This window comes from Helianthus annuus, chromosome 8 (assembly GCF_002127325.2).
Source record: "Helianthus annuus cultivar XRQ/B chromosome 8, HanXRQr2.0-SUNRISE, whole genome shotgun sequence".
NCBI lineage: Eukaryota > Viridiplantae > Streptophyta > Magnoliopsida > Asterales > Asteraceae > Helianthus > Helianthus annuus.
In genome coordinates this window covers 58,043,444-58,064,030 of record NC_035440.2, presented here as the reverse complement: position 1 = coordinate 58,064,030, position 20,587 = coordinate 58,043,444, and the positions used below count along the sequence as shown (strand labels likewise).

Sequence of the window (20,587 nt, the reverse complement as noted above, 5' to 3'; positions counted from 1 at the left end):
AAAGTTGAAAACCAATCTTTGCCCAAGGCCTTATGGCCGTAAGCCAACCACAACCCCCATTTTGGCGGCTTTGGTCCAACAACTTGCAACCAATAGGTGATTTCTCCATATAATGTTTTGATATATATACTAATGGTTCACTAGAAAAAAAAAACTTTAATATATGACATCCACTTAAGGAAATTAATTAGTAAAAAAAAATATATATATATATATATATATATATATATATATATATATATCTATACTATATAATAAAAGAAACCAACTTTATGACACATGTCATTCATTGGAGCCATTTATTTTTTAGTTTTCTCATCTTTATCTCCTACTTAATTATAGATAATTAATATTAATTAAAAGATATTATAAAATTAAATTTAAACAATTCGTATAGAAGATAATATAATCTTTTAAAATATTTATTAGATTTCAAAATTATTTATTTTGACATTAACAAAAGACATACACTAAATATAAATTAATATAATGTAAAGAGTTAAATGTCATTTTAGTCCCTGTGGTTTGAGTCATTTTGTCAGTTTAGTCCAAAAGTTTTATAATACACAGGGTTTATAAAGATATAATAAGATATAACTTTTTATTGATTGGTATATAAAATTATATGTGCTCAACCCATACAATACATGAAGTTCTTAAAAATGTAACTTTTTTCATTATTAATATATAAAATAAAATTTACTCAACCCGTACAATATACAGAGTTCTTAAAGATTTAACTTTTTTATTATTTAATATATAAAATTACATTTATTCAACCCATGTAATAAATGAGATTTTTAAAGATATTTTTTATTATTTGGTATGTAAAATTACATTTATTCAACCTGTGTAATAAACGAGGTTTCAAAAATATATTTTTTATTATTTGATATATAAAATTACATTTATTCAACCCGTGTATTACACGGGGTTCTAACCTAGTATATATATATATAAAGACTAGAAACTGCCAAACAGCCAATCGCAACTTTTAGTTGTGGTTTGATTGTTATTTTAATTACAATCTCCCACAAATCACCTTAAATACCCAACCAACCTAAATTACAAACTCTACCCATTTAAAATACTTAACCTATCCTTCTTCTACATTTTGACAAAACCCTAACACCCTCTTTCCCTTCCAGCCGCACACCACAGAAAACATCTCACCCTCATCTCTTCCACTTCACAAGACCTTGGCCCTTTCACCTGTTTTCCCCCTCTCTAAATGATCGGCCAGCCACCTCTAGGGCGGCGGCACACGACAACGTATCGAAGAGAGAGAGAGAGAGAGCGAGATGAGAGAGAGAAACGGCGGCGGCAGCAGCAGCGCTGCTCACGGCGGCGGCCGTACCGGTCGACAACAACAATGGTGGTGTTCTGGCAGAAGTAGCGCCGCTCACGGCGGCGATGGTCCGGTTAGTCTTGGTTCTCGAGCCTTATTTGTTCTCGGTTCAGTTCCAGGTTCAGGAACGATTCGGGTCAACGGTTTTCCGACAACTTAGGGAAGCCGCACCGGCGATGGCGTCGGCAGTGGTGGTGCCCGGCTGGTTCAGTTCAGCCTTTCTAGGTTCCGGGTTTGGTCTCAGGCCTCGAGCTTCGGTTCCGGTCGACTCCAGTTAACCCCGATCAACATCAGTCTTGTTTGAGTCTCGGTTCAGGTAATGTTTTGATTTTATTCGATTCCTGGCCAGTCCCTATTCCATCGCTGCATTTTTCCGTTTAATAAGAGCAGTTCATGAATATATATGGCAGTGGTTAAAAAGGCCTTGTTCTATTAGTTATGTTATTAACGTATCCCATTAAAGAGCACATGCAGAAGATATTTATTATTAGGTGTCTCTGCCATCCATATTCATATTCATGAATAATACTAGTAACCAAATAAACAAATTTAAATCCAATAATGATAAACGGTTTCCATTTTGATTCGTTTTCCTTTATAACAAAACCCCTAAATTAATAACATAAATAAACTATCAATTTTGTTTTTATAAATAAAAGTTTATGGTGAGATGAAATATAATATACAAATTATAAATTTGTAAACCATAAGTATTAAGAATCTTATTTAATGTATAATTATTAACTAGATCGATATGTGGTATTTGAAAATCTAGGATAACCGTTTCGTTCGTTCCCTTGGATTTTGTTTTCCATCTTTACTCGTGCGTTATTAGAAGGAATCTCCATACGCAAACACTGTGAGTATACTCGAACCCATTTTTACTTTTAAACACTTTGGGTGCGACATGTATTCTATATTAAACGCACATGACACTTGAAACTTATTTGAAACATGCTCTATCCATTTAAACATGAAACATGAAACTTGTGATACTTGAGACTATTTTGTGCTATGTGAACGTTTAATCCCTGTGTGTAGTTCCGCCTTAACAATAGTAGCGCTATAGGGGTAATGCACCTCCCCCATTTGTAGTCGAGGGGTATTGTTAGGAGGAGACATATTAACCTCCCGTGAAACTTTGGGTTAGGTACTTTAACGCATTGGAAACTTGGGCTATCACTTGGACTGCGTGAACTAGCATGGCTGAAACTATTGTATTATGAATCATGTTGGATTTGAGCCTTTTTATTCTATTATGCTATGTAAACAAACTTGTATACTCGCTCATTGCCTTTGCATTGAAACTCTATTTTAATACATGTTGCAGGTTAATTATTGAGATGATATGCAAGACGAAACAAGATTTAGGGTGGACTAGATACACACCTGGATTAATCTATCTTTTGTTGTTATGTTAAAATTTTGAAACTATGTTGTTATTTCTATTTGAATCTTGTATGACAATTTAGCTTTGAAATGAAATTTGAATTTAATTAAATATTGTCACATAGTGTTATGACGTCTCTAGCAATCTATACACACTTCGTCTCATCCCGATGTTTCCGCCATCGGTTGGGGTGTGACAAGAACAAAAATGTTGAGTTTTCAGGCCAAAAAGAAGGTTTTCGGCCAAAAAGGAGTTTCCCGGCGACTTCAATAATTGTGGCTTTTACTAGAAAAAGGTTCCTAAAGGTTCGTAATAAGGTTACAAAGAGGTTTTAAACAAAAATGTTGAGTTTTCCGGCAAAAAATGAGTTTTCCGGCCACCAGAGACTAACGACGTTAGGGTTCTGTTAGTCAGGGTCCATTGTAGGCCAATATATTAATAGTTGGAACTGCCAGTGGGTATTTTTGAAGTTGAAACTGTTTGCGACCAACGACGAATAGTTTCGATTATTAAAGTCCAATATTTCTATTTTAAATGTTATAATAAAAAACATAGTTAATTGCCAAAATCATCCCTGAGGTTTGGGCGTGTTTGCCATTTTCGTCCAAAATGACTTTTTTGAACCAAATAGCCGCCCACGTTTGTAACTTTTTGCCATTTTCATCCAAATGCCTAATTGGGTTAGAAACAACCGTTTGATGAGTTTTTTTTTTTTTTTTTTTTTTTGAAATTTCACAAGTAAAGGGCCTGAAATGTAATTTCTTTTTAAACCTAAAACCATCACCCTTTGCTTTCTCTCTCTACAACCTTCAAAACAAACCATCAACTACCACTCACACCGTTACTCACCTCCACCGTGTAATGCTCATTGTTTTGTGTATTTTTGCTTGTGATTTGTAGTTTGGAGGGATTTTGGTAACCAGAATTTCACCTTCTAAGCTTGAAGAACGAGATGGAGATATCATGTTCAGAATCAGAAGAAGAAGGCTAGATCGACACGTGAAATTCGTAAGAACTTCCGGCCGTTGATGAGTTCGCCGACGACAAATCCGGAGGAGCTCATCTTTGTTGTGATACAACTTTTGACCAGCTTCGTTCAAAAAAATTTCGCCTGCTAAAGGTCATCGTCGGCACTTATGCGGTCAAACGACCTACATCGACACTATACGGTTTGCCAAAATTTAAAACGGAAACTACATGATTTGAATCGGCACCACACGGTTCGTTGGAAATCAAAACGGAAACTCTATGTTTTGAATCCACCGCACGGTTCGTCGGAAATTAGAACAGAAACTTTATGATTTGAATCGGAATCCCTGTAATGAGTGTTAGATCTAAAGCCATCTTCACTACGAGTGTTAGATTTAAGTAGGTCTAAACAAATTTTCATTAATTATTAATATGATCGAGTTGAATTATAAAGTTACAGTGTCTATTCATGGCTTATTTAAGCCTTCAAGCTATGAACAAGGAGTATCGCCAATGGATATTAATTAAGTATTTTATTTTTTGTCCACAATTCTTTTATATAATTCTACAATTTGTTTTACATGTAAATCTTTACTTTTATCAAGTTAGAGTTTAAAAAGAAATTACATTTCAGGCCTTATACTTGTGAAATTTCAAAAAAAAAAAAAAAAAACTTCATCAAACGGTTGTTTCTAACAGTTAGGCATTTGGATGAAAATGACAAAAAGTTACCAACGTGGTGGCTATTTGATACAAAAAAAGTCATTTTGGACGAAAATAACAAACATATCCAAACCTCAGGGACAATTTTGGCAATTAACTCATTAGATAATTCAAAAAAGAGTAAATTACAAGTTTTGTGATGTATGTCCCAAATTGCAGGCGCTGTCCTTTGTCTTTAAAATTGATGAGTTTTGTTCTTAATGTTTTCAAATCTTGCACGTTATGTCCTTTAGGCCAAACCCAGTTAATTTTTTTGGTTAAATCTGCTCACCAAAGGGTATTTTTGTCTTTTTACCTATATATTTAGTATTATTATTTAAAAAATTAAAACAAAATATATTTAAAAAAATATATTTATATACATATACAAGTATATATCAATCAGATCTTCACTCTCTCCCCCTCTATCTACAACTCTCTCTCTCTCTCTACACCTCCCTCTCTCTCTACCACCGCAACCACCATCCTCACCCCTGCAACCACCATTCTCACCCCAGCAACCATCGCCCCACCCTGCAATCACCGCCCCCACCCCTGCAACCATCATCCCCACCCCTGCAACCACCGCCCCCACCCCACCTACCACCACCACTGTCAACACCACCAACTGCCACCGCCCCCACTCTCTCTCTTCTCTCTATCGGCGATTCGCCGTCCTTCTTTGTTGGGGGTTATTCAAGATTTGTCGATTTAGAGAGGTCGTGTAGGTTTAATTTCGAGAGAGATGAATGTTAAAATTGAATCTGGTGTTGTTGCAGATTAGGGTTATTCAAGATTTGCTCGATTTTTCAATTTCAAATGTGTTTTTATTTTGATTCTTGGTGTTTTTATTTTGATTTCGGTCTGTCATTTGCATCACCGACAATCTGGGTTTGATGCTAGTGGTTTGATTAAGGATGGGGGATTTGATGATTGGGCATATAGGTTTGATTGTGGTTGGTGTTAATGGAGGATTTTAATGGAGTTAATGTTTGATCCAGATGGATAGATTTGGATTCCTTGTTCTTGTTTGATGAAGATTATTCATGAACTTTAACTAGATGAAGATTGTTCATGAATTTGAAGATCTGGGTTCTTTGTTCCAGTTTGATTAAGATGGAATTTGATGGAGATTGTTCATCATATGAAGAATGTTAATGAATTTGAAGATCTGCGTTCTTAATATTGTTTGTATTCATGATGAATATGTTTTACAGATGATGTTCTTGAAAATTAGTGGTCCGGCAGTGACAGTGGTAGGTGGGGACGGTGGTGGCTGGTGGCACTGGCGGTGGTTGGGTAAGAGAGAGTGGAGTGAGTGGTGATGGTGGGTCAGGCGATGGTGGAGATGGTGGGTGGTCGGCGGCAGGTGAGGGTGGGAGCTGGTGGTGGTCGGCGGCAGGTGAGGGTGGAAGGTGGTGGTCGGCGGCAGGTGAGGGTGGAAGGTGGTGGCGGCAGGTGATTGGCTATGTTTTATTTGATTTCTAAAAATCATTTATAAATTAGATAAATTAGGATGTGAAAAGACAATGCTACCCTCATGTGACTTGCACATGACCAGATTTAACCAAAAAAATTAACTGGGTTTGGCCTAAAGGACATAACGTACAAGATTTGCAAACATTAAGGACAAAACTTATCAATTTTAAAGACAAAGGACAGCGTTTGCAATTTAGGACATACATAAAGGACAAAACTTGTAATTTACTCTTCAAAAAACCATAAAATATCTGGCAGGACGTTAATAATTTGGACGTATCTGCAACGTCAGAGAAACGGCGTTGAATCATCACACCCGGCTCATTTTAGCACCCTGCAGTATAGTATCGTACACCATCGTCGTTTCCATTTCGTTACACAGAACCCCCGCTCATCTCTTCACAGTCACAGTGCAGGCGATTGTTGCTTCTTACACAAGTTAACCATCAACATCTGTAATGCAAACTTTTTTCATCATATGCTGCATATGCTTGTAAAATCATACTCTGTTGTTAACATTCTTATGATCATACATTTCGATTACTTCATGTTCAAATTTCAAGTTAGGGTTTCACATTTCAAACTTATCGTTCATTTTTTTTGCAAAACGATTCTAAATGTTACTTAATCAGTAATCACAGTAGCATTGTTCACTTGTTTTCTCAACTTTTGAACAATTTTGTTGCTTATTTGGCAGTTAGGGTTTGATATGGACGATCACCGTCACTCTCTAACGCCTCAAAAGCGGCCAAATGACGGTTACATATGGCGGTTTAACAAGCGAACGCCGGATTCCGGCGGAGGAAGTAGCCGGAACGCTGTTTCCGGTGGTTCACGGAGGGTTTACAAGTTGAAAATCCTGTTGCCGAACGGGATGACGGTATCGGTGAAGATACCGGAAGGAACGGAGTCGATTACTGTTAAGGATTTGGCTAATAGAGTGAAAGAGCAGTGTCATAGAGCTATACAAGCTGAAAAGACATCTAACCCTAAGAAAAGTGTAAAGTGGGATGCTGATTTGTGCTTTATTGATGATTATGATCGTGTTTTTAGAAATTGTCTTAAGTTAACAAAATTAGAGATGAACAGAGTTTATAATCTCAGGCTTGATGTGAGTCCCTGTTTTCGGTTTTTTTTATTTTGGATTTTGCTTCATTGATGTGTTAACATTTGTTTCTGATTACTTAATGTGTAATGATCTTGTAATCAACAGGATGGGTCTCCACCAGCAACAATCTATGAGGTTTGTTAGGGCTGATTTTATATATATATGTGCTGGTTTTCTTACAGTGATGAAGTTTATTGAAATGTAATGTTTTATTTTTGTTTGTAGAATATGTGGGATTTAACACCTGATACAGAGTTGCTAATGGAATTGCCTGAAGAGTACACTTTCGAAACTGCGCTGGCTGATTTAATTGTATACTCTTTAATCTTTACTGCGCCGTGTTTATTTAATTTCCTTACAAATTCATGTTCAAGGATCATAATGCTATAATCTTTACTCTAGGACAATTCCTTGCAAGCAGTGTGGGCGAATGATGAAAGTGACCTGAGGTTAATAAGGTACAGGTTGACTTTGTTTCTTGTAGGTTTTGGGAGTTTGGTTTCTACTGATTCTTACCATTTACATCGTTTTGCAGTGTCGAAATTTCAAATGAGAAGATATCAATTTTTGACTCAGGCCCGGGTATGGACTCTACGTCTATAGAGAAGTGGTAAGATGTTATTTTTTCAAATGTTGCATTTCTTTGTTTCTTACTTTCATGATTATGCTTTTATTATATGTTTTTTTCTTGCTTTGTAGGGGGAAGATGGGTGCTTCTCTACACCGGGCCTACAAAACACAAGCCATTGGTGGTAAGCCTCCATATCTAAAGGTAAATGCTGTGAAACTGCTTGAATATGCTTAATTTGTCATCCTTAAATATTACCTTATTCGTGATGACTGATGTTAAACCTTCTGGTGGCATGTACAGCCTGCCTTTGGCATGTTTGGATATGGTGGCTTTATTGCATCAATGCATTTAGGAAGGTATGTCTATTAAACCATGATTAAATTCTTTATATGACATGCTAATATTTAAGAAACTTATTCTATTGGTTGTAATCATTTTATTATGTTGCTTATCTTACTGTAGGCGCACAGAGGTTTCCTCAAAGACGAAAAGTGGTAAAAAAGTTTATATGTTACATCTTGAGAGAGATGCTCTTGTCAGTGGTTCTGTTTCTGGTTCAAAAGCATGCTGGAGGGTGATTTGTTATTTTGATCTCTTTTATATGCTTTCTCCTTTCTTATATGCTTTCTATAACCCTCGTTTATCTTTTGTTCTTTTTTTTTGTTTTGCATTTTAGACTTACGGTGGCCTTCGAGACCCCACAAATGACGAACTTGAATTATCTCCCGGGGGAAGTTTTACAAAGGTAACAATTATTATATTTTTAAAGGCTCAAATATGGTCTGACATCAAACTTTTGTGAACAGGTTGAAATTTTCGACCCAAAGATGAGAAGCGATAACATAACGCGGCTCAAATGCAAATTAAAGGATATTTACTTCCCCTATATCCAGGTTTGCTGCCTTAAACATAATGCATGAGTGATATAATTTGCATTCATAGATTACAAACAAAAATTCATTTCTATGTTTTTAACTATAAGATTCATTGTTCTTACTAGGATTAGCACTAAAATTCACTACTTCATTTATGATACATACAAGACTTGTTATGGTAACTTAGCTTGTTTCTGTTTACAGTGTGATGACTTGTCCAAGAAAGGGAGAACTATTATGCCTATTGAATTTCAGGTTTGCACTTTATTCTTTTATAAAACCTTTTGTTGCATGTGCTTTACTTAATAGTGAATTTCATGAGTTTTTAAAATAGTGTAGTCTTTTAATAATCTGATATTCGCATGCATGATGGCCACTTTTAGGTTAATGGAGACGACCTAGCTGAAATTCCAGGTGGGGAGGTAGCTCTTACAAATCTAGCTTCATGCAATGGTCCAGAATTCGTGCTACAAATTCGTTTTAAATTGAATCATGACGATGCTACTATGACAAGTAGTCAAGGTCTGTTTTTGTTTTTTAGCATTACTAAATTTCTTAAGTCAAAAATTTTGTCATGGAATTTCATCGTTCCATTTTCCAGGAACAAGATCATCTAATGAGGCAAATGCACGCCTTAGGTGTGTGTATCTCCCTGTTAAAGAGGCAAGTATATGCACATCCAAATCTACATGGTACTTGTATATAATTTTGGATGCTTCTTACCACTTTGTCCTATGGAACTTTACATAACAGGGTAAAGAAAGCATTGAAAGTGTTACTAAAGCGCTGAGCAAAATTGGATATGACCACATCGAAGAATTCAGAAGTTTTAGGCATGTTTCTTGTAGACGATTAGGTCGTCTACTACCAGATGCTCGCTGGGTGAGTTGATGTAAACAATTGCATATGTGAAAGTTTGATTTAATTACTAACTACCTTCAAGAATAATATAGATTCCGAAACTTTTGTATTAACTTTGTAAAAACATAAAACATTTTAAATTCCTCTTTGAATCAGGCATGGCTTCCATTCATGGATTTCAGACAAAGAAAGACAGACAGATCACAAGTCTTCGTAAAGAAAAGCTGCATGAGAGTTAAATGTTTTATAGGTATAAGTTTAACCAACCATTTTTTCATTGAAGTTTTCCCTTCTTTGTACAATTGCTTATATAGTTAATAAGCGCAAATTGTTGTGATTTTAGAGACGGACGCTGGTTTCAGCCCAACACCCTCTAAGGTATGTGTTTGTCTTTCATTGGCTATTTAATCATACATTGCACCTATTTAGCTGATGACGATGATGTTTGTTTGTTTGTTTCTTTTTCTAGACTGATTTTGCGCATCAAAACCCTTTTACTACTGCATTGAGGAACCTGGGCAGTAATCAATCGTCGGAGAAAGATTCGGGTAATTGTTTGTTTCTAAAAGTGTGTAAATATGGTGAGAAATAGAGATGCATACCTTATGGGTATCATGATCTTTAACAGACTTATGTTCGTTAACAGGCGTAGACATTGACATTCGAAGAGACGGGAAATCATTGAACCTGACACAATTGGATAAGCAGTACCAATTGTGGCTAAGGGAAATGCATGAAAGATATGACGAAGAAGACAATTGCGGAATTGATGAACCTGTTCTTATAGTAAACCCTTTAAACAAAAAGGCGCTTCATATATCCAGATCCAGTGATGGTGAGAGTTAAAATTTTGGTTTCATGTACATCAATTTCATTGTACTTAGTTTCATTTTACTTGCAGTTGTGAGGGTTCATAAAGCTTTTAGGCGGAACGGAAAATCTTGGAAATCAGGGCAGAAAATCAAAATTCTCAAGGGGGCATGTGCTGGATTCCACAACCAGAATGTCTATGCTACATTTGAATGCATTCTCCTTGAAGGATTTATAGAGGATGCTGGCGGTGAGTTCCAAAACTCTTAATAATCCTTCCAAATGTCTAATTTAATGCTTCATTAATCAGCTATATAACATGCACTTCAGCTATACTTTTAACTTGTTGCATGTCTAATTCTTCCAATTATGATTTAGTTAGTAGAGTTATTTGTCAATTGCTTTTTGTAGAGTTTTTAAATATTACCACATAAAGACTGTATTCCAGTTTGCTTTCCTTTTTATATAACTTTCCTTATGTTTGCTCAAAACAGGTGATGCATGGATAATATGCAGGTTTACCACCTAGTTCTCTATCTTTATCTACAACTTATTCTTACTACAGATATCTCTGATCTGACAGTATTTTGTTTAAAATTTCTGTTATTATGGAAGGACTATTGACATCTCAGAAAAAGATGGCTGTCTCCTTGAATCTGTTGAAGGAAATCCAAAATTTGATTTGAGAAAATCTGTATCAATACCGATAAATGTCATTGATTCCGGAAAGGTTAGGCTTGTTGTAATTATTAAATGACAACTATGACTATCTATTATTAAACAAAAAATCATTTTCTAGTGTTTAGCGATTGAAGATTCTGAATGGAATAACCAAATCGAGAAGCAACAGAAGAATTGCCCTTCCTCAATTGGGATTTTAAATACAAGGCAATGTCGCATGCTGGGAATAGAATCGGTTAGTTCATTCATCCAATCAAATTGCCATTATGCCATTAATGTTATTCTGTTTTTCATTAAATTTTGTTATCTATAGCTCGTCTAAAATTCACTTGTATTTATTCTTGCAGTTATTACCTGATGAACCTGAAACTTATGCAAATGATGTATCACCCAGTGAAATCGTTGCTGTGGTCCGTCCTGCTACTTATAAATCTGAGACTCCCTCCAAACATTTGGATCAGAAATATATGATGAAAGATAACTTTGAGATGTCACTAGTCATTACATATTCTAGAAACAATAAACCTCAGGACGAAAAGAATATCTACTCTGGACGTGTAGGACCTACATCAATAAAAGACTTTCATGGTTTGTATGTGTTCAAACCAAGAAGCAAGTCACATCCTCTGTTTCAGAAAGCTGGCGTTTATACATTCGCCTTTTCTATTGTGAGTAATATCGAGTTCATGATAATTAGCATGCACATGAGATCATCTCTCTAATTTGCTAAACAAATTTATTTTTATCATCAGAGAAATTCAAGTTGTGAGAAACGTGTTGTGAAGGTCCAAGTGAAAGCATCACGTGATGTTTACAAATGGGCACTTGCCAAGAAGATTTCTCGTCATAATTTAATGTAAGACACCTATTAAATCTAATGTGTTCATTTGTGTATTCTCTATTTGATAGTAATTATGTATATTTATACGCTGATTGTTGTTTAGGGTGGGTTGTCCATGCAAGCCCATTTCTGTGTCCATGTTTGATAAATACGATAATCAAATTCCGTTCTTGAAACTTCCGGATATATCCATCAAGATCAACTGCCCGAATGATACTAGGGTTCATATTAGTGAGTACAGCCCATCTATATCAATAGATAAGTTAGGCCTAGTAATCGAGGTACGGTTTACCTACATTTATTTTGCTGTCATTAATAAAAAGGTATCTTGAAAATTAAAATGTTGTTTGTAGGATTTGGTTATTGAGAGCTCCGATTTGGACAACATTGGGCCAAGTTATGATGCCACTATGGTGTTATCTCTGTCTGACAACTCACACTTAGATATCCCCATCAAAGGTTAAATTTGTTGGATTATCTGTTTGGTACTGTTAGGACTTCACTTGTTAAAGCTTTTTTTTGTTCTATGCTTTATTGCCGTAGTTCTTCCTGGATCCGTACAGCATTTTACAGTGCAACCAGAAAACTTTGAGAAGCAATTGATTCCAGGCACTGTAGTTAAGGATCTGAATTTGGAGGTACATGCACCATTTCTGTTTCACGATACAATTTCTATGATGTTTTATATTATATATTTTGTGTTATTAATTTTGATAAGTACATTAACTGATTTACTGAAACTGATGTAATCTTGAACCTGTTACAGTTATTTGATGCATACGGGAATCATGTACAAGAAAATGAAAAGGTGGAGTTTAGAGTGGAAGGATTTTGTTGGTTGGACAGTTCTTTTTCCAGTAAGAAGGTAGATGCTTGTGGGTGCATTGCTCTCAGTGGCCTGTTAAGAGTTACTGAAGGCTTTGGAAGACGCGGTATCATACATAAAATTGCTTATCTGTTTATATGTTCTTTTTAGATTAGAATGCTATGGTTCTCATTAAAAAAAGTCAACTTCCGTACACAGTATCGCTGTCTATTTGTTCAAATGAGAAAACAACTATTAGCAAGGAGTGGCAGGTCGAGAAAAGGCGTCTGAGGATCTTGTCAGAGGTCTGAAATCTTCTAACCTATTAGTTCTACACAAGAAATGTGTGCTTATCAAACTTATGTCAGCTATATTTTTATTGTAGATGCCCGAAAGCTGTTTTGCTGGTTCCCAACTTGAACACCTGGTGTTTGAAGTTGTGAATTCCAAGGGTGAAGTGGATGTAAACTTTCATGATGAAGATGAGATTCGACAATCACATACTCTTGTGATTAAATCACAGTTTACGGATATCAGTGAATCTGTCAAGTATGTTTTTCGTGAAGGCCGCTGCATAATTCCTGCAGTTCCTGTTCCTTCAAAGAATGGGGAGTTTACTTTTGTGGTTGCTCATTCTCGTTACCCCGACCTACAATTAACACTTAAGGTTGAATTCTCCCCTCTTAAAATTATTTACCTGATTAAGTTGTTACGGTATGCTTTTAGTCTATAAGAGTATAAGTACAACATTTAGTATACCTTAAAGTGCCAGGGATCCTTGTCGGGTGGTGAACTGGGAGGGGGGATCCCCTCCGCGGTCAGGGGTACCGTGCACCTACCCTTAAAGTGTATCATCTAGGTTACTGCATTCTAAAAAATCATATTTAATGTATTTTGGTTATAAGAATCAACATTCAGTGTCTTTTAGTTTTCAACAATTATAAATGTGCATGAAAAGTATTTAAAACAAGGAAAAAAGTAGTGGAAAATAAGTTTTGTTGTACATTTTGGTATTATTAATGTGTTATACAACTTATACTTGCACCATTGCACTACCTATTAATGCATGTGTTGATGAATATATAGGTCGGTGTTTTAGTATATATCAATAGAGTAAAATGCTAAAATGGCCCCTGAGGTTTGGGCACTCTTGCCACTTTAGACAGAAAAGTTTTTTTTAATCACTGAGGCCCCTGAAAGGTTTAAGATTGCCATTTTGGCCCACTTTTTAACACTCCTTTAACGTTGGCCGCTAGCCTCAGAGGCAAAATTGTCATTTCTCACCTCAGGGGCCATTTTGGCAATTAAAAAAAAGAAAACAGTTTTTATTTGTTTTGTATAAAACCCACTCCACCCCCAACGGGTGAATCCTAGCCCGCCCCTGCCTCCACTATTGTCGCCACCAGCCGCACTAAAGACGAATGTAGCGGGTGAACCTGGTTGGACACTTGGACCCAACTATTTTGACCCGCTATATTTGTCTTTACAATGAGAACAATGTCGGTAATATCTTAATGCAACAGGAAGGTTCAAAACATTGAATTTGTTTATACCTTAATATGTTGGTTATATCTTGATAAAAATGCATTGGTTGACCATAAAAGTCAAAGGCAGACATGTTATGGCTACAAGAAATACATATAAACTGAAAAAGGTACTGCATCATAGTTACATACATGTTACTTGTGAGCTCACAGAAGCAATCCTCCAAAAACAGTAAATCTTATCAGGCTGAAAGTCAAACAAATAATGCTCCACTAGTCAAAAGATCACTTGATTTATATTCAATAACCGATGCAGATTAATCAGATTGAAAATCCAAAGGCAGGCGGTGGCTATTATTTTGACTAAAGATAGTCAACAAGCCACAGGAAGGTTAATCGCACTGGTCAAACTCGATTACAGCTGACTGCGGTCTTCACTTTCATGTGACCGTTTGAATTTGCAACCGAGTTTCAGTCAAATCACAATAAGAGTGGTTAATTCGGTGTTAATATGACTGAAGTCAAATAGATTTTGAACGCAGTAACTAAACCAACGTTGGTTATATACAAATTCTACAAGAAAATTAGCAAAAAAAGGGTTGTAAAAAATAACATGTTTCAAAATCATTTGATGTGTCTCCTTAACTGTAATTTGGAACCGAGATTCACGGTTTATATATAGTAGAGGCAGCAATTTTGACCCATTCCAGGTCAAATCAAAAAGTTTAGCTGAATGGGTCACGAGCAATATAAGTTGAAGTGGCCCTAAATCTATTTTTTAATCCGAACCTGTTTTTTTTTTTTTCGTGTGGGGTCAAGAAGTTCCGCCGCGAGTTGGGGGTGGGGTGGGTTTTATATAAAATAAATAAAGAATATTTTGTTTTTTTTTTTAAATTGCCAAAATGGCCCCTGAGGTGAGAAATGACAATTTTGCCCCTGAGGCTAACGGTCAATGTTAAAGGGGTGTTAAAAAGCAATATGGCAGTTTTAAACCTTTCAGGGGCCTCAGTGATAAAAAAAAAACTTTTCTGTCTAAAGTGGCAATAGTGCCCAAACCTCAGGGGCCATGTTGGCATTTTACTCGATTGAGATGAATTTTTCTTGTTTTGTGTTTTAAAACCTTACAAGTGTTTTTTCAATGCATGTGTGCATTGCATACGTGATGTGTACGCCTTCATTTTTCATCTCTGGGACCCCATCAGCTCAGAGCCCCTCATGCATTTTAAAAGCACAATGTGTTAATTAAGAGTTGTTAGACGTAATTATATAAGTGTTTTAAGACCTGAGTCAGTGATTCTTGTTTCTTATACATAGGTTCTCGTTGAACTTCCTTTGGAGATGGAGCCTCTGAATATAGGACCCAACAATGCCATCTCACTTATGGAATCTCAGACACCTATTAATTTTAAGAGTCCCCAGCAATGTACTCCAGAGACAATGGATATATGTCATGCTACGGCTAGGGTACAAGAAATGGACATGGAATCTTGTCTGGAATTTCGAAAGGTACAGTGTCATATTCTGTTAAGCTATCTGCGTTAGTAAACCATACTTGAGCAATATTCACCGACACCATTTATCTTTTCATTTTCAGGACCTTGAGGACGACATTATTGCAATCGGTTCAAGGATTGGGAAAGTTGAAGCAGAAATTAAATGGCTCGAAGATGAGCAAAGACAAATTGAGGTCAGCTTGTCAGAACTTGAAGGTAACAATTGTCCTTATGTTATTAGGGGTTAAAATATGAAATTACTAGGTTAGAGCCCCGTGTATTACACGGGCTAAACAAATTTATTTTTATACAAAATAATATATTTTTAAAAAACCTTATTTAACACGGATTAAATAAATGTAATTTTATATATTGAATAATAAAAAAAGTTATATGTTTAAGAATCCCTTGTATTGTATGTATTGAATAAATGCAATTTTATATACTATATAATAAAAAGTCATATCTTTAAAAACCTTGTGCATTACACGGATTGAATAAACTATAAAAAAAAAAGTCTTGGCGTCATCCTACTTCCCAAACGACTTACATAAAACATTAATGAAATTAATGCACTGTTCCATAACTCCCTAAGCCTAAAGTATTATATTGTTTATATATACTCTCTTACTCAGTTTAATTACTTATATCATTTTAGGAATAGTTTGGTTGCTAACTATTATATTGATAGATAGCTTTACTTGTGGATAATGTGTTCATGTTTTGCAACTATTCGGTATTGTTTTCAATGTTTATTATATAAAATTACATTTAGTTAACCTGTGTAATACACGAGGTTCTAACCTAGTTCTCTAATCAATCTTAACCCTTTATTCAATTAATTAACAATCAAAAAATCTGTCTTACTATTTTTAAATTACATAAGTAATGCTATTATTATTATTATTATCCAGGTATCAGGAATCAAATTCTTAGTATTGACACATATGGTTCACTGGGGAAAAATAATATAATAGCACGGGTTGAATCTAAGGCTAATTGTGCTGCTTCCCTAGTCATGAAACACTTGAAAGCAATGCGAGTCCAAGATCTGTGTGGTTTGATGGGAAACATCATTGGCATTGTTGCACTTCTAGGAACAGCTCCCACTTTTGAGCTTAGCAGGTTGGGTTGTATCTATTTATGTAATTCTGATTATTGAAATTTATATAATCATCATTCATGATATTGTCTTGTCCTGTCCTGTCCTCTCTCAGGCTATTTGCTGAGTATCTTGGAGATCAAATGCTTGCAGTGGTATGCAAACATTACGAGGACGTACGCTTACTTGAGAGCTATCAGAAGAATGGAAAGTTAAATCCAGATTTTGCACTTCACATGTTTGCAAAAGAACTTGGACAGTCGATAGATGGTCGCTACCTTGTTCTATGCATTGAAGACATCAGGTTCCCATTTAACAAAAATCCTTTTTAAAAGAAAGAATGTTATATCTGTATTTCATAGTTCTACTTTGACAGGGCATGTGAAGTGGATAAAGATGTTGAAGGAAAGCTTTTGTTTCCTGATCCTACACTTCCTGATGGATCCAGACCAGCAGGCTTTTTGGGCTATGCGGTAAATATGATAAACATAGAGGCTGATCACTCAGACACCAAAACAGACTCTGGTTGTGGCCTTCGAGAGACTTTATTTTATCGTCTTTTTGGTGACACACAAGTTTATGAAACCAGAGATGACATGAAACGTGCAATTTCCTGCATAAAAGATGGTGCAGTTTCAATGGATGGTGGGATTTTGAGAGGCAATGGAGCTGTGTCTCTAGGATGCTTGTAAGTGCATAGTTTCAAATTCTTTTTCGCAATGTTTGATCTACAGCCTAAGTTGATGTTTTAAATTATTGATGTTCAGGGAACCCGACGTTATATTCCCTGTAGTACCTGCAACAAATCAAATCTCTGAGAAAGACACGCAAGTTCTGAAACGTTATAGGGAACTGAAATCGAAACTGAAAGAGACGGTTGCTAAATTGGTTAAAAAAAGGAAATCTCGCGAGAGTGATTTGAAAAGGTTCTATGAGAGACGCGATTTATATGCCAAGTACTTTACTCGAGACCCGTCTGTGAGCTCCAACTCTACTCCCAGTTATGATATGCATCCCTGAAACATGTAAATGCAAATTTTTAGACACATGTTAGGTTTCCTAACCAACTTTTGAAGCATTTAGCAGACTCTATATTTTTTAGTACATGGTAGATTAAATCGCTTGTTCAATGTATATATGTTATGTTTTCTTATCCTTTTGGGGTGTGTTTTTTTAAAATGTACTTTGCATTGTTCCATCCAGTTTATGATTCTTGACAATTATGAACTAAATTTTACAAAAACCTAATCTAGCCTCTTTAGAATTTTATGTTTGAACATATGGACTAATCACCGAACATTTGGGTCTAATTTTGACAAAATTGAACCTAGCGTCTTTAGAATTTTCTACCGCGTGGTTTATATTTTATGATTTTTTGCCATTTGCATCACCTTAGAATTAAATTTGGCTGTACACAAAATTGTATGCCTTTCTTAAATGTATATAGTTTTTAACTGAAGTATATATTAATAATTCGTTTGGGTAACATGTTAAAAGGGGTCTGGATCAGTTTTAGTTTTAATCAAGTCTATAAAGTTGTATCCATTAGATCCGAAATACAGCCCGAGTCAAATGCTTGTATCAAGGTGTAAATGACTGATATGCCCTTTCACTAAGCAGACATTTTGGATGTTGAGATGTTAGTCAATTATATTAAAATTGGTAAAATTGGAAAGCATAGGGACTCAATGGGTTAAGAATTTAAGAACCGGACTCAAGTAGGTACCCCCGATATTTTGTATGAACAAAAATGTATTCCATAGTTCTCTTAAGTAAGGTATTTTGTATGAAACTAATATCATAGTATTTTAAAGTATGAAAAGTTTGGTTCCAAGAGTTGGATAGCAGAGAGAGATCAATTGATCAAATATGTATGGGAATGGCATAAACATAAGGAAGAGTGTGAAGATAGAATTGTTAGACTCAGGCGTGAATGGGATTATTATTATTATTATAATGGGAATTGGATGCAGGGTAAGCTAAGATATGTTAAGTTAGTTTTTTTGTGTAAGAACATGCAATGGGCTGAAACGTTGTGGGAAGTTCAGTTTAGGTGTGATTTCTTTCTTGTACACAAGGATAGTGCTTTTTTGGTATGTTATGTGGATATGGTGGATGGGTCAAAATTGGTTGATTATAAGAAAAGAGCAAGGGGTACTTTGGGAATATTATTAGACAAGCACAAGTGGGTTGTGACAGAATGGGCCAGCAGTGATGTGGCTGAGTGTTTGGGTTATTAATGTGAGTTGGGTCACCGTGGTGGGGATGACTAATGGACCAGTTTGCATTGGGCCTGGGTGGTTGATGAAGAAATGGGCTTTACTTAACTTTAGCATGGCTGGTCATATAAAATGGTTAAGGATTGAAGAAGCCCATGTAGTTGACGTGATCATTTTATTGGACAAAGGGTTTGGGCTATACGGATGATTATTAAAATGGGCTTTTATTGAGGCAAAAATGGCCGGAAGTGGAGCACTTATGGGCCAAGCTTTACTTGAGGACATCTATCTACAAAGACTTGAAATGGAAGATAAGAGATGTAAGAAGATCATGGCTTGCTTGTATTTTTTTCTTGTGTTGTTTCATTTGGGTGTATATAACGGTCTTTGTTGGCCTCTAGGTTTTAGAGTTAGATTTCGTCTAGAGTGTTGTATAGATTGTCCGATTATAGGTTTTTGTTTTTGGGCCAAGTGTTTTCCTTGGGCCGTTATCCCGGGAATTCCTTATTTCTTGTAATTCTTTCACTCTTTATTAATACACTAGGTTATAGACCCGTGTATTACACGGGCTGTGTATATATGTATATATTATAAATCTTTAAATACATCATACAACTGAAAATTACATTTTATATATGATAGTGAAAACGGTCAATTAGAGTCGTATTTTATCGGAAAGATTCAACTGAGTAACATGTTTCATTTAAAAAACTAAAAAATGAAATGACCAAATGTGTCAAAAGTATTTGAATGCTATCGTTTTTTAAAAAGAAATTCTATGTCATACTTTTGATAATATGTTTTCGTTAGTAATTAACAATACATCAAACATTAAAAATGTCTATATATAAAAAAATAAAATGCACAAAAGTTGTTGAAATGTTGGCCTATCATGACTCATATCCTTTTGACCAGTAAAAAATTACCTGTTTTGACATGAACCCGTTACAACCTGAAAAGAATGATAAATAAGATTCAAACACTTTCCATTAAAAGAGAAACAAAAATCCTATTACAAATATGTGATTGAACTGAGTAGTTTATAGTATTCACCTTAACCATAAATTATTATAAAATACAAGAACAAATCGAAAACCACAATTAATATGTGGAATATGAAAATAATAGATCATATGAAAAACTTAAGCATAATTATTTATTTTAAAAAGTACTAAAATCACAGGTTTTAAAATTATACATAACCGTCGTTAAAAGAAAAGTTGAAGTATTCTTTTAATAAAAACTTTAAGTATTTTTTTTAATTATCAATCATGAATTTTAATTAATATAAATATTAATAGCATATTATTATTAATAATAATCATTAATTAGAATTAGATATTTATTAAGTGATATTATTAATCTATACCTTATAATAAAACAAAACAAACTTATGCCACATGGCATATTCTTACCCCTATTATTGCCACGTGTATTCCTCTTGATCGATGCGTTTTGTGTTTAGGCGCCATCATTGAATTCAATTGATTGTCTCTTTGCCTTCTAAAAATTGTCTCCTTCCATTTCACTCCTTCTTCTCCATCAAGCTATTTCACTCCATTTCTTGTTCAGCCTTCTTTGTCTACAATCAGAATAGGCCATTTCTCTTCCATTCCACTCTACAAATCTCTTTTTTTTTTCTTCAAATCCAAGAATCTATTGTTCTTTGTTGAAGATCGAAGATTGGATATCATAAACTTATATGAAACGCTCTGTTGAACCAGACACTTTGTTGATCTTTGGTGGAAAGAAGATCGTTTGGGTATTGATATAGTCAGGGATCTCAAGGCTTAGCCGCCGCCGCTGCCTCCGGCGATGGCGGCTAGGGTTCCGGTTAGATTCCGGCTAC

General features: G+C 35.3%; 1 protein-coding gene and 1 long non-coding RNA gene across 3 annotated transcripts; both read left to right on the top strand.

Moving 5' to 3' along the window:
* Nucleotides 1–1,066: 1,066 nt before the first annotated feature.
* Nucleotides 1,067–2,724, top strand: LOC110872948. The gene is made up of 3 exons (XR_002554797.2): nucleotides 1,067–1,664; nucleotides 2,124–2,207; nucleotides 2,679–2,724. It is a non-coding gene; the product is annotated as an uncharacterized LOC110872948 (long non-coding RNA).
* Nucleotides 2,725–6,165: 3,441 nt separating this feature from the next.
* LOC110872941 (structural maintenance of chromosomes flexible hinge domain-containing protein GMI1) lies at nucleotides 6,166–17,675 on the top strand. 2 transcript variants are annotated; one of them, XM_022121850.1, is made up of 37 exons: nucleotides 6,166–6,304; nucleotides 6,586–6,999; nucleotides 7,102–7,131; nucleotides 7,222–7,308; nucleotides 7,399–7,454; nucleotides 7,532–7,606; nucleotides 7,696–7,768; nucleotides 7,868–7,923; nucleotides 8,030–8,141; nucleotides 8,244–8,312; nucleotides 8,374–8,460; nucleotides 8,647–8,697; nucleotides 8,826–8,964; nucleotides 9,044–9,105; nucleotides 9,196–9,324; nucleotides 9,460–9,553; nucleotides 9,647–9,681; nucleotides 9,773–9,851; nucleotides 9,950–10,138; nucleotides 10,205–10,363; nucleotides 10,608–10,629; nucleotides 10,729–10,843; nucleotides 10,913–11,029; nucleotides 11,142–11,462; nucleotides 11,547–11,650; nucleotides 11,739–11,916; nucleotides 11,989–12,094; nucleotides 12,179–12,273; nucleotides 12,402–12,567; nucleotides 12,660–12,745; nucleotides 12,826–13,107; nucleotides 15,239–15,430; nucleotides 15,519–15,633; nucleotides 16,332–16,542; nucleotides 16,635–16,823; nucleotides 16,896–17,207; nucleotides 17,287–17,675. In XM_022121850.1, exons 2-37 carry the CDS (start codon nucleotides 6,598–6,600, stop codon nucleotides 17,537–17,539), a joined length of 4,848 nt encoding a protein of 1,615 aa, XP_021977542.1. In that variant the 5' UTR covers nucleotides 6,166–6,304; nucleotides 6,586–6,597; the 3' UTR covers nucleotides 17,540–17,675. The 2 variants fall into 2 exon arrangements, with proteins under 2 accessions (XP_021977542.1, XP_035832586.1); XM_035976693.1 differs by having other exon boundaries at nucleotides 6,181–6,343.
* The last annotated feature ends 2,912 nt before the right edge of the window (nucleotides 17,676–20,587 follow it).

Excerpts from the sequence above, each read along its gene's own strand:
- LOC110872941 (XM_022121850.1), top strand. The coding sequence starts at position 6,598 with ATGGACGATCACCGTCACTCTCTAACGCCTCAAAAGCGGCCAAATGAC. Across the intron at positions 11,030-11,141 it reads GCATGCTGGGAATAGAATCG|TTATTACCTGATGAACCTGA; the intron begins GTTAGTTCATTC and ends TTATTCTTGCAG. Across the intron at positions 11,651-11,738 it reads ATTTCTCGTCATAATTTAAT|GGTGGGTTGTCCATGCAAGC; the intron begins GTAAGACACCTA and ends ATTGTTGTTTAG.